The sequence below is a fragment of the Hemicordylus capensis genome, chromosome 2 (genome assembly GCF_027244095.1).
Source record: "Hemicordylus capensis ecotype Gifberg chromosome 2, rHemCap1.1.pri, whole genome shotgun sequence".
Taxonomy (NCBI): domain Eukaryota; kingdom Metazoa; phylum Chordata; class Lepidosauria; order Squamata; family Cordylidae; genus Hemicordylus; species Hemicordylus capensis.
This window is the reverse complement of record NC_069658.1, coordinates 57,169,016-57,182,946: the sequence shown is the minus strand read 5'-3', so window position 1 is coordinate 57,182,946 and position 13,931 is coordinate 57,169,016. Positions and strand designations below refer to the sequence as shown.

The following is a 13,931-nucleotide window of genomic DNA, read 5'->3' as shown; positions in this document are numbered from 1 at the left end:
GCTGAGAATTGCTGACACACTTCTCTGTGCCTGAGCAGCAACATAGCTGATTGGGGCGGTATGACACCCATTGCAATGTAGGCATGTGGAAATGAAAGAAAGATGACACAACCAAAAGGAAAAAGGAAAAAAGGGAGAGGGGAACAGCATCCATCTAAACAAAATTTCAACCAATGGGGGGCAGAGAAAGAAAAAGGAACTGCATAATTCTACCTGACGAAGACGTTTATTTGAAGTCCCTGGGCTAGTTTTTCGTAAATTGCAGAATGTCTGCAAAGCTTTCATCCAGTCCTACAAAATAAAAGCAATACATCTCAGCAATACAGACTCCACTAACCAAATTGCAGTTATTACAGGTTTCTAACTCACATACTTTTTCTGCTTTAAAGTTGCTTGTTTTCATCTTTCCCCCCTGCTGCTCTGATCTCCCACCCCACTTGTGGGTGGTGACTAGGCCTAAAGACATATTATAAATACATTTATAGAATTGCTTTTATTTATAACTTGTCTCTAGGCAAGACTTACAAAGAATTTGACAAAATTCTGGTCTTAGCTGGTCGGCACAATAACTGTTATTTATCAATGCAAAATAAAAGTTATGAATACACTTATAGAATAGCTTGTTATTGTTTCTTAAAGATTTGAGATTGCATCATGTGAGACAACTGATGGAGTTGTTTAACATTTCAACTGTCCACTAAGGATGTGCAAAAAGTGCTTAATGCACATCCAGGGGCAGGGGGGCAGAGAGTGGTTGCTTTAACAGGAGGGAGGCAGGTTTTGTAAGAACAGAATAGCTGGGATGGCAGAGCAGCAATGGAGGGGCAGGTAAGACCTGCCTCCCTCCCCTTCAAATGACCACTCACCCCTGCCAAGATTAGAGTTCAGCTGTGGGAACTCTAATCCTTTTGGTGTCTCGAATTAGAGGCACCAAAACCATTTGTGCATATCCCTACTGCCTAGATTTTAGGGCAATTTCTGTTAGTGTCAGTATTATTCATCGGAGATCTTTTGAAAAGATAGGTTTCTCTCAATAATTTGGATACTAATGTCTGAGAGTTTTGGCAAGTGTAGGTTTGAAAAGAAGTGGAAGGTGACTTTTGTTGTTAGAAGATAAGTTCTTAAGTGCAGGGGGCATATTCCCTGTATCGAGATTCTTAGAAAGAAATTTCACTTTGTCAAAATAGATTCACTTAAGAATAAGACTGAAAGAGGGACATTACCAGGTTTTATTTATTTATTCTACTGTTAGTTTTTTATACCTTCATTATATCTTTTATACTTTCATTAAAACAATCTTAAGGCGATTTACAAAACATTTAACACAAAATAAGACTATATACCAGTTACACAAAGATATTAAATTGGAATATAAAAATACAAATCTAATTAAACGTTTAACACACACAAACAATATAGATGCCTATACTGTATGTTTCCTTCACTGTTATATTTGACAGTCAATAATTTGAATGAAATAAATATTGTTAATGTTGTTGCAGGATATACTGCAGATACATTTGGCAGTTATGTGTCTGATGTGCATATACACTTCTGAATCATGCTAGATAATCTATTTCACATTATGCCAGGAGGCACAATTTTTCTATGACTTTGTATTAAACTGACTTTTTAATACATAACAGAGTTTTTATATCTATTATTTATCTATTATTTATATATTAGACTAATGTCTAATATAGGAGAAGTGCTTTTTATTCCTCCACACGAGTGCTTTTTATCAGCTTCGGCTGATATGCCAGATACATCTGTTCTTGAAGAGTAGTGACCTTAAAACGGTGGTACATATGCTGGTAACCTCTAGGCTTGACTACTGTAATATACTCTATGTGGGGTTGCCTTTGTACGTAGTTCAGAAACTACAATTGGTACAGAATGCGACAGCCAGACTGGTCTCTGGGTTTACCCGAAGGGACCATATAACACTGATTTTAAAAGAACTGCACTGACTGCCAATATGTTTCTGAACGAAATACAAAGTGCTGGTTATTACCTATAAGGCCCTTAACAGCTTAGGTCCAGGGTACTTAAGAGAGCACCTTCTCCGTCATGAACCCTATTGCCTATTAATATCATCTGGAGAGGTCTGGTTATGGTTGCTGCCAACTCGTTTGGTGACAACACGGGACCGGGCCTTCTCTGTGGCTGCCCCAGGGCTTTGGAACGCGCTCCCTGCTAAAATAAGAGCATCTCCTTCTCCGTTTGCTTTTAGGAGGACCTTGAAGACATACCTGTTTCCCCAGGCTTTTAACTGAAATTTAAATTTTAATGTGTGTTTTTATCTATTGTGATTTTTATCTGTTTTTATCAATTTTTAATGTTTTCTTTTATATTATGTTTTAATCTGTACACCGCCTAGAGACTTCTATACTAGTGGTATAGAAATGCAATAAAACAAACAAATAAATAAATGTGATGCACAGCCCTGCTTGCTAGTCCTCAAAGCAAAAGTTACCACACACTAACTGTTCTTGTAACAGTGAATAAAATAACTTTTTATTATGATTTCGAGGAAGAATAGGTACTCTTGCCCCTTTATTTCACAGATAATGCATAGATTTAGTATATCTTTTAGTGCTTGATAAGGTTTTTGGATCTTTAGATCTCACCATCATCACCACAAAAGATACTATATGGATGCATCCAAGATTTATATGCACAAGAGGACCTCGATATCTGCGGGGGTTCCATTCCTGCCTGCAACCATGGATATGGAAACCATGAATATCGAGACATTGGGGGCTATGGTATCACGGGGGTTAGGTTCTCAGTCATTGGGAAAATGGATGAAAATCAGCCAATTTTGGGGGGAGGGGGAGAATCTCCTCAAAATGTTTTGCTGCTCATCCCAAATTGTGCTGTGCTCTGGAATTGGCCATATGCCCCCAAATCGGCCAAAATTCCTGGGGGGGTGGTGGTGTTTTAAACGGAGCCATTTTGAGGCTCCGAGAAACAAAATGGCAGTTGGAAATGCCCTCCACCCCTGACTCAGAGATAAATGCCCTCCACCCACATACACCGAGGTCGGGTGTCTTTTTCCCGACCGCAGATACATGAACCTGCAGATAATGAATCTATGGATAACAAGGGTTTCTTGTATTTTCAACCAGATGGTTCTCATGTAGTTTCTTTGAAATGAACACACAGTAAACTTGTCAAATAATGCAGTTCCCAGTTGCACTGCATAGCTTCAAAGCAACCAGGGATCTGTACTGTTCTCCTACTATTTCTGAGAACTCTTAGAATTTTCTGAGAGAGTGCACTAGCTTCATCACAGAATTACAATGTCCAGGGTTCCCTTAGGTAAGCTGGCTAAACCAAATTTAACTAAATTTAATTGTTCTTTCCCCTTCCAGCAATCCTACACCTCTTTTGACCTTGGAGATCAATGCCAATTACCCAAAGAACTTCACCTTATTACTCTATAATGCCAGGTCAGTCCAAAATAAGTCTGAAATCATCCATAACTTGATTCTGGATGAAGGAGTCGACCTGGTATGCATTACTGAGATCTGGTCGGAAGAGGCTAGTGGTCCAATTTGGTCCTGTCTTCTCCCGGTCAGTTACTCCATGGTGGAGTAGGTGAGAGGATGCGGGTGGGGAGATGGGGTAGCTGTGGTCTATAAGAATACCATCGCTCTTACAAGGATCCCTGTCAGGGACCTGGCCTACACTGAATGTGTGTACCTAAGTCTAGGGATCAAGGACAGACTGGGACTTCTGTTAATGTGATGATCACCCCACTGCCAAACAGAGTCCATAACATAGCTGATGGATCTGGTTGTGTTGTTGACACTGGAGTTGCCAAGGTGGTTGTTGTTGTTGGACTTCAATGTTCAATTCGGGACTGGGTTGTTGGGAGTGGCTCAGGAGTTCATAGTGGCCATGACGACTATAGGCCTATCGCAACTGCTTTTGGAACCCACAAATGATGCTGGTCACATGCTTGATTTGGTCTTTTGCACTGATTAGGGTGGTGATCTATGGGTGGGAACTCCTGTCATCTCCTCATTGTCATGGATGGACCACCATCTGGTTAAGGTAGGACCTGCAACTGCAACCCACCTCTGCAGGGACAAAGGACCTAATAGGTTGGTCCACTGGAGAAGTTTACTGGATCCAACAGGATTCCAAGAAGCCTTGAATGGGTTTAGAGTTGGCTCTGGCAAGTGATTCTGTTAATGCTCTAGTGCAAACATGGAATAATGAACTCACTAGAGCAGTAGACACAATAACTCCAAAGTGTCTTGTCCAACCTGCTTCAAAATTAGCCCCATCGTTTTAGCAAGAACTAAGGGAGCTGAAGCCACAAGTAAATGACAAGCGCAACTGGAGGAAGACTTGATGCAAAACTGACAGATCACAGATCACATCTGAAAATCTATGGTCTGGCAGTACAGGCAGCAAAGCAGCGGTTCTTTTCTGCCCACATTGCTTCCATAAATTCATGCCCATTTGAACTTGGAACCATCAGTCACGCACTGTGCCGTCTTCAATGACTTTTTTGCAGATAAAATCTCACATATTTGGGCCAAACTGGATTCCACAGTTAGCACAGAGTCTACTGTGCTAGTGTCGTGTAGTGGTTAGAGTGCTCGACTATGACCGGGGAGACCCAAGTTCAAATCCCCATTCAGCCAAATACTTGCTGGGTGACTCTGGGCCAGTCACTTCTCTCTCAGCCTAACCTACTTCACAGGGTTGTTGTGAGGAGAAACTTAAGTATGAAGTACACCGCTCTGGGCTCCTTGGAAACAGAGCAGGATATAAAATGTAAAAAATAAAATAAGATAAGATAAAATAAAATAAAATAAAATAAATACTGTGGAGGTGTTCAGCAACTCCTCTTATAGGATTAGATGGGATCACATTCAGTTTGTGACTCTTGAGGATGTGGACAAACTGCTGCTGACTGTACATCCTACAACCTATTCTCGTGTACGTCCTACATCTCAGTTCCTAACTGTGAGAGGTCGAGGCCCAAGAGATGGTTTAGATCTGCCTATTCTGGATGGGGTTAAACTCACCCTAAAAGAGCAGGTACATAGCGGGGGAGTGCTCCTGGATCCAAAACTCTCTCTGGTTTCTCAGGTTGAGGCAGTGGCCAGGAACACTTTTTATCAGCTTTGGTTATTTCTGGAGGCAAATGACCTACAGTGGCACATATGCTGATAACCTCCAGGCTTGACTACTTTAAGTCACTCTTATTATGAATGTCTGGAACCACTATCCAGATCTGCACTGGCTGCTGCTATGTTTCAAAGTGAAATAAAAGTGTGGGTTATCCTCTCTAATAAAACGCTTGGTGTCTGTCCGTGGACGGACACCAAGCGTGCGTTCGTGCCTGGCCTGTTCTGGGCATGCCCAGAACAGGGCAAGGGAGGCACGAACGGCAGGACCCGGCGGCCATGTTGGGGCCGGGAGAAGGAGAAGTGGCCGCCGCCTACGCCAGGAGGAGAGTGCGGGAGAAGCGGCGGCGCAGCCGTGGCCACGGCCAGAGGTGGCGGTGGCCGCGACGGGGCAACTGGCGGCGGGAGTGCGGGTGAGGCGGCGGCGGGGCCAGAAGCGGCCGCCGCAAATAAAGGAGAGAGGCGCCGGGGGAAGAGGCGGCGGGGAAGCTGGCCGAGGTGGCGGCGGAGCCGCCGCTGAGGCCTGGCGCCGCCAGTAAAGCTGGGCGGGGGGGGGAAACCTTGGGGCCCGATCCCACCATTCCCGTCCCCCCGCCAAATTACTAAGGGCCAAATTGGCCCTGAAAAATGCCGCCGCCGAACCGCCCTCCTAGCTGCCCGATCCCACCATTTGTACAGGAAAGAGGAGCTCGCTAGCAGAGCTCCTCTTTCTGCAAAGGCTCTTCTCAAACTGGCGCTTTGAGCGGAAAGGGCGTCCTTTCCAATCAAAGCGCCAGTTTGAGAAGAGCCTTTGCAGAAAGAGGAGCTCTGCTGGCGAGCAACTCTTTCCTGTACAAATGGTGGGATCGGGCAGCTGGGAGGTTCGGCGGCGGGGGCCGAAAGCATTACTAGCGCCCGTTTTTCAACGGGCTAAAATTCACTTGTTACCTATAAAGTCCTCAGTGGCTTGGGTCCAGGGTACTTAAAAGAGTGCCTTCTTTGTCATGAACCCTGCCACCTACTGAGATCATCTGGAGAGGTCTGGTTATGGTTGTGACTGGCTCATTTGGTGGCAACTCAGGGTCGGGCCTTCACTGTGGTTGCCCTGGGCTTCTCATCTCTGTTTGCTTTTAGGAAGACCCTCAGGACACATCTGTTCTCTCAAGTTTCTAACTGAAATTAATTTAAAACTGTTTGTTTTTATCTCATGAAATTGTTTTTTATTTTGTGCAATTTTCATTGTTTTTACTCTGTTTTATATTTGCTGTTTTAAATTGTGTACACTGCCTAGAGGTAAACATATCAGGCACTATATAAATATGATAAATAAATACAATAGTGTACACATGGCTTAAGAATTAAATTGACTATGCATGGAGAATCTATGTCGCATACACAGACTTGGATCTAAAGGTCTACTGTCCAAGTGAAAGGCCCTTGGATACGGGGTGGGGGTGATGGCCAAAGTTTGCCATTCCTCCTTCCTGTTGCAGTCCTCGCACCCCCATGCAACATCCCATGCCATTCTGGAGGGTTCCTGATTTTCAGAAGTGGTTTTTGGGATTCAGCAGGTAAGCCCCATTCCATGAGCAGAAGTCTGTTCATGGAAGTCGGAATCCACGCTTGTGTCTAGTGCAAGAGTATGCAATGATACTGTCAACTGAAAAATTAAGTATAGTACATTTATATCTTATGTATAAACCTCCATATTCTTTAGGACAACATACAGCATACTGATGTCTTAATTGATAATTTAAAGACAAGAATCTTACTTGTGCTTGTTCTGGAGTTTCTCCTGCAAAGTAAAAGATGTAATGCTCTTCACTAAAGTGTTGAACTACTATCTGAAAACAGTTTGGCCTATTTAAAGGGGGAGAAACACAAAAAACAGAATACTATTAACAGAATGGCAACAGCGCCACTCAATACTATGGCATGCAACGGTCTTGTTCAAATACATATGGGTTGGATTCCCTTCCTCTTAAGAGAGAACCTTTGCATCTAACCCTAATTTTTGATATCAATATTTGCTAGCTTCAAACCCATTTACAGCCCTATACTCCCAAGCAAGCAACTAAGCACCCTTCTAGCTAGGCAAAGAGGCACTTTTCAAACTGGTGACTTTCTTTATATTTAGTAGGGTAGAGCAACTGGCCTTATTCAACCCCAGTAGTGTCTCTTCAGCAATTGTCACTGGTTTCTACCATGTTTCTTTTTAGGCTGTGAGCCCTTTGGGGACAGGAAACCATCTTATTCTTTTCTATGTAAACTGCTTTGAGAGTTTTATGTTGAAAAGTGGTATATAAATTAGTAACAGTAGTTGGCGGCGGCACTTGAAGACTGGGTTGTCTTGTGCTCTAATCAAGTGTTTTTAAGTATACCTAGAAGTTAGGCTACTAATCTATCTTCTCCACAAACATATGTATCCTCTTACCAAGGTTCGCTTATATATGTTGTGGTCAATGCGAGCTGAATAAAGCAAATAAAATCTGATCATTTGTTGATTTTTTAAAAATGCAAAATTGAACAGCATCAACAGTGGATTTTTGCATATTTCCAGTCAATGTACAAAGACACTGAATGATGTACAATGATCACATTACTCCTCCAATGTTTGATCTTCACTGCCTACCAGTTTGTTTCCAAGCACAGTTCAAAGTGCATATGGAGCCGCCTTATTCAGAGTCAATCTAGTGGTCCACCTAGTTCAGTATTGTCCATTTTGACTGGCAGCAGCTCTCTAGAGATTCTCAACTCGACCTAGAGATGACAGGGGTTGAACCTGCAACCTTATGCATGCAAAGCATGTGCTCTTCCATTGAGTTACAGCCCCATCTCTAATATATTACCTTCAAAGCCCTATACAATTTGGGCTGGTTATATCTCAAAAGATTACATTCTCTCACATGAGCCTGCCTGCTTACTAAGATCATCAGCAGAGGCCACTGTTATAAGTATGGTTGGCCATGGCATGGGACAGGGACTTTTCAGCAGTGGGAACCACACTGTGAGACTCCCTTCCACTGAAGGTTTAACATGGCCCTCCACTTCACATATTTCAAATGGGTCACAAAGACCTATTTTGTCCACCAGGCATTTAACCAGATTTGTATCTCATACTGCCCAGTCAATATGTATATTCTCCACTTGGAGTCTACATATTGGTCAATATGTATTCATACTAAGCCTCCAACATGACTTGAATATTATGCATATTGAACAGATAGTGCACACAATTCCCTGTTAAATTTCTCTGATAGTCGGTTAACATACAAAATGGTTGGGTTTGTTTTTTTTACACATTCAATTCACATAAATCTCAACACACACACACATAACTGCAAAGATTGGTGCTGAAAAAGAAAGCACACTGTACACATCACAACAACTGCTAGTTTAGGAGAACATAAAATGCAGATAGAGCACACTGCACAAACATTTGTGGATAAATTGTTTCTTAGGGAAGATCAAAATCCATTCAAAAAGTTGACCAAGTGGCATATTATTTATTGTATATACATATTTTAATAATGTATTTCAATAAAAAAGGTCTTGATTTATACGGGGGTGGGGAGGGAGATGAGAGGATATTTTCCTGTCCACAATCTAAAAAGAGGCACCCACAACAGGGACTGGGAGAGATTGTGCTACGCTAAATAGGGACAATTGCTCTCTTTAGCTAAACATAAGAAATACTACTTTAAAACAGTACCTCTTTGCCCAGTTAGCAGGAGTAAAATGAACGCACCAACACTGTTAACCAGCATAACAGATAGGGACCCAGTCTTGCATTAGTTGGGTGAACATTCTGTCTGCTCGCTGAAGTGAAGCACATTTAGAATTAGTCAAGCAGCTACTGGGCCCCCTGTCAAATCCCCTCACCTCTCAAGTCTAAGGACTACTTGGACAGATGGACAAGACGCATGGACTCACTGCCAGATTAAGGGGAACCTTTGCTGCTTCCAGATAAATGCTGCCAAAGTTTTGATTAGGTGAATGTGAATTGCTTAAGGCAGCTGCTATTTAGTAACGACTGTAAAACACTAAGCAAATTCAATACTCAGATTAAAGTAAAGTTAAATTTTTAACCAACAAACAAAGCCAAACCGTAGGACAGACAATATATAACTTCTCAAACTGAGGAGACTAAGCAGAGTCTAAAGAATAGGAGGTCAAATGCAGACAGGCACCAGTCCTGGGCCACAGAGATACGAAAACAACAACAAAAAAGATAGCCAATGCATGCTGCATATTTTCTTCACATGATGAAAAAAGACCGGGAATATATAAATGGAATGAGATGGTAGAGTGGAACGCATCATTTCAGACTGCAGATGAGTCTTAATTTGAATGTTCTTTTGCACAGGTCACTCTGCAAATGGTACAGCTGAGCTACTAATGCTTTAACAAAAAACCTACAGGGATGGGTTTTTTTATTTTATACAAGGGAACATTTTATCTTCCTCCTTCCACACTCCCACCAGTCTGAAGTGGTACAGGCCATTCTACCTTCCCTCATTCTACTGCATGTGTAGACCAGGCCTACATTTGATACAATAAATGTGTCTGCAGGCAGTGAAGAACAAAGCATTGCATATGGGCTTCCCAAAGGTATCTGGTTGGCCACTATGGCAAACAGGATGCTAGACTAGATGGATTTTTGATCCCTTCTGATCCAGCAAGGCCCTTCTAAAAAACAGTTTCCAAAATCTAAATGGTTCAATGGAGCTTCAGAAAAACTTATACTGAACAGTTTTCAATTTCAGTAGCTATAAATGTGTGAGAATATTTATGATTCCCCAATATCAGAGTACTTTTCAAACAAAATCCTTAACATGATTCTAAAAAGCAGCAAATGGCATCTCTAGTAATCTTCACAACATGTAAATGAAGACAAACTTGATATTTTTCACAAAAGAATATGTAAAAACCCAGACTGTGAAGGACAACAAATATATCTTGAAAAAACTCTTTTCAAATAACAAATCAAGATTATTTGTGTGCTCGACCATATGTGCATTTTTGAGGAAACACACACAGACACATACATACACACTTACTTAAAATCATCTGACACGCTCTATAGAAAACCTGACATTTTCTGCAACTTCATAATTAGAAACAGTAGCTACTGCCTTACCTGCCAAATAGACTATCATGAACACCATACACAGAACACACACTAAGATCTATTAATCCTTTGGGTTTAGTGGCTCGCTTTTCACTTTCAAAATAAATAAGTTGGGCATCATTCCCCTCCAAAATAAAGTGCAAGTTCTTCCACCGCTTTCCTTTACCTGTAAAGAAAAAACCAAGTTCAGCAAAAGATAAGGGGGAAATTGAAGTTTCTGTCTGTCAAACTCAGATTTCTAAGAGATAGGTGACTGGGTTGGTATATCTTTTTTCATGCTCTGAAACACTGCTGTGCATGAATACAAGCAGGATTGCTTTGCAACACAATATAGTATGTACACATCTATAACAAATCTATCTTTCTATCCAGTCTGCTCCCAACCCTTCCATTTAGGGCAATATGAAAGGTAAAAGTTTAACATCCGGATTAACAGTGGCTTTTCAGAAACCTTGCATAACACAAGAATTAAACCATTTTCAAACACTGACTGATCTTAGGAAGAAACACCTGGATTGAAAAATCCCTCACAGTTTAGGGGATCTACCACAATGTGTTCTTGAAACATAGATATTGGGGCTCTAACCGCGATATGCAGAACCAACTCTAAATTGCAGTAAGGAGAAGAGAGCAAAAGAAAGATGGACCATGAAAGAATGACAACATATGGATGTGGCTGGGAAGTATATCTGTGTGTGTGTGTGTGCGCGCGCGCGCACACACACACACACACACACACACACACACACACACACACACACACACACTTTGTTCATTGCCACTGGAGCTTCTTGCTACAAGACCTTAAAGACAGCAGAGCCTATTCGTATTGTAATCAACAACGTAATGAATTCCTAACACACATGCAGCTGTGCACCACACTTACTTTTTTTCAGAAGATATCCTTTTTTAACAATATTTTTATAGAATGTGTCCTTTGTTTTACGCCGAATTGTATTATAAATTTCTTTACCATCTGTGTCATTAAGTACTTGTCCTTGATGCTGAAGAACAAACAAATAATCATCAGTTTTCAAATCTGAAACGCCACAACTCTGCAATTAAACTGCATCACTACAAATCACAGAACATTTTTCTCCTGAGCCTATGGCAGTCCTTTAAATACTTTATGTTGCAGGATATAATTGGTTGGAGTTACCTCACATAAGACCTCCTGTTAGGACTTTTTAAAGGAATCCATGTGAGAAGGCAGAGGTGATACAAAGTTAGGACAAAACTGACAAATCTGCAGCTGCAGCAACAGTTCCTGTATACATTTTGCTTAGTACAAAAACAGGACTTTTCATTTCTCTTCTTCCTCATACCTTAAGCCATTTCTGCCATCAGTTTAAAAGCAGAGTGAAAACAGTAAGAAATCTGAAAGGAACTGAGCCAATAATAATCAAAACCAAATTTAGTTACTAATATTTGCACTAGATTTTTTTCAAATATAATAGAACTGAAAAATAAAATAGATCTTTGCGAGAGTCAATGATTTTACCATGGATAATAATACTAATGTAGATCTTTCAGAAGGTAGAAAACTAGTTGCCCAAGAAACTGCTTTCACCATACAGGCAATAATACAGTCACATATCCTAAAAAAATGTGGATTACAAACCAACAGAAATTATCTGCCTTCCTACTATAGACACTCCATTCAGCACTGTTTATTACTGGTACCCATAAATCCTTCTCAATTATATACAATTTCTTGTTGGTTGTATGCAATGTCTCACCTGCATTGGGACAGGATCTTTCAGATAGTAGCCTTCTACAATTTGTTCTTTTCTATAGTGCTCAATGATATCTGCAATACTGTTAACAAACACACAAAACAAGAAAGTCTGAATAAATTAGTTTAACAGGAAATGACAACATGTATCCTAAACATATTTACTTAAATGTTTACCAAAAACAACAACTGGGAATTGTTTCAAGAATATGTGCTTAAGACTCAGATATAAATTAAACATGTTTCTGTCCAATCGCCACATTCCAACACAGATATTTGTCTTGATGTATCCAGAATTCATTAATATACCAAGAAACATGAGAACTCTGAGAGAACATCACTAATAAAGAACATGGACAGACCATTTAAGAATTTATAAATTTAAACAAATACTCAAAAATCTCTAAACACCATGTTCAAAGTAAGGGGAAAACACATCCCAAAATTTCCACAGAGACTGGAAACTAATTTTATTAGCAATAGTTTCCCAAGATTTCATCTTTAACTAGAAAAGAAGAATGGAAGTCACTTTAATGTGCAAGGACCCTAATCCACAGTATACAAGCCAGACTTTGAAATAATTTTATATGTTAGTTTAGTGATGTACAAATCTCATTATCCATGGGTTCAATGCTCACAGTTCCACATACTCGACCTCGGCATACATGAGAGGGAAAAAACCAAATACAAGGAACTCGCATATCCATGGGTCGGCGGTGGCAGCAGTGGAGGTACCTTTTTCTACTGCCACTGTGTGGAGGAGATGGTTCTGGAGGCAGTAGCATCAGCAGGGACACCTTCTCCCTCTCAAATGGTGGCTGCGGATAAACAGCCGCTGTGTGGCGGGGATAGCTGCAGCATTCGTGCTGGTGGTGGAGGCAGAAGCAACTCCTTATCTCTCCTCCCTCCCTCCCAAATGGCCACATGGGCTGGTCTGCACCCCATTCCGCTGCCATTTACGAATGCTGCAGCCATCTCCGTAGCCACCCCCAGTTTAAAAATGTACTGGTGCCGCTTCCGTGGTCATCATTTGGGAGGGAGGAGTCCCTGCTGCTTCCTCCTTCACCATTCCAAATGCCGGGGCACCTCCAGAGCCATCCCCGCTGCACAGCAGCAATTTAAAAAGGTACTGCTGCCTCCAGGAACCTAACCTCCCATCAGAGGCGTAACTAGGGAAAACGGCGCCCGGGGCAAGCATTGAAATGGCGCCCCCCCGCGCCCCCAACATACTACATTATACTTAGGTTTTTCCTCACAAGCGCCTGCCGCCGCCGCCAAGCCAGGCCATTGACTGGCCGCCAGGCGCCAGCAAAGCAATGGGGGGGGCGCGGGCAGTGCGGAAGGGACCGCTCGTGGGGGAGGGGGCGCCAACGTGCTCCCTTGACTGCTGCAGTGCTGCTGCACTGAGCAGGAAACATTTGTATTAACAAAAAATTAAAAAAAAAATTGTCATGGCGGTGCCCCCCATGTGACCAAAAAAGATGGCGCCCGGGGCACGTGCCCCCCCTGCCCCCCCTATAGTTACGCCTCTGCCTCCCATTCCCCATTGCCCCAATATCCACGGATTCCATATCTGCGGTTGTAGAGTAGATCAGAACTCCCATGAATATCAAGGTTTTCCTGTACTCTTATCAGCAATGTTACTTTGCAGGAAAACCTGCATTCTACTTACCACATGGTACAGGTTAAAGTTACACTTTAAAGGACAAAAGTAAATAAAGGCTTAGAGAGAAAACTTTTAAACATTTTCCTTACATGTTCATCATTGAAACATACTTGAAGAGTGTTAATAGGAAAAGGAAAAATTCTGCTCTATGCATTTTCAAGGTTAATCTAAAAGATGTAACACATGTAACAAAGTCAAGGTGAGAAAAATACATCAGTATGAAATGTATATGGAACATAAATGTTCAGTTTGGTCAACAAAGCATGAACC

General features: G+C 41.7%; 1 protein-coding gene across 1 annotated transcript in view; it reads right to left on the bottom strand.

The window, feature by feature from the left end:
* RASA1 (RAS p21 protein activator 1) overlaps positions 1-13,931 on the bottom strand; it is a 79,421-nt gene that overhangs the window by 24,079 nt on the left and 41,411 nt on the right. Inside the window, exons 9-13 of the mRNA XM_053298426.1 lie at positions 12,000-12,078; positions 11,147-11,264; positions 10,270-10,426; positions 6,902-6,989; positions 214-291 (exon numbers count right to left, since the gene is read on the bottom strand). Of these exons, the coding sequence (XP_053154401.1) occupies positions 214-291; positions 6,902-6,989; positions 10,270-10,426; positions 11,147-11,264; positions 12,000-12,078 (520 nt within the window). The remainder of the gene's footprint in view (positions 1-213; positions 292-6,901; positions 6,990-10,269; positions 10,427-11,146; positions 11,265-11,999; positions 12,079-13,931) is intronic.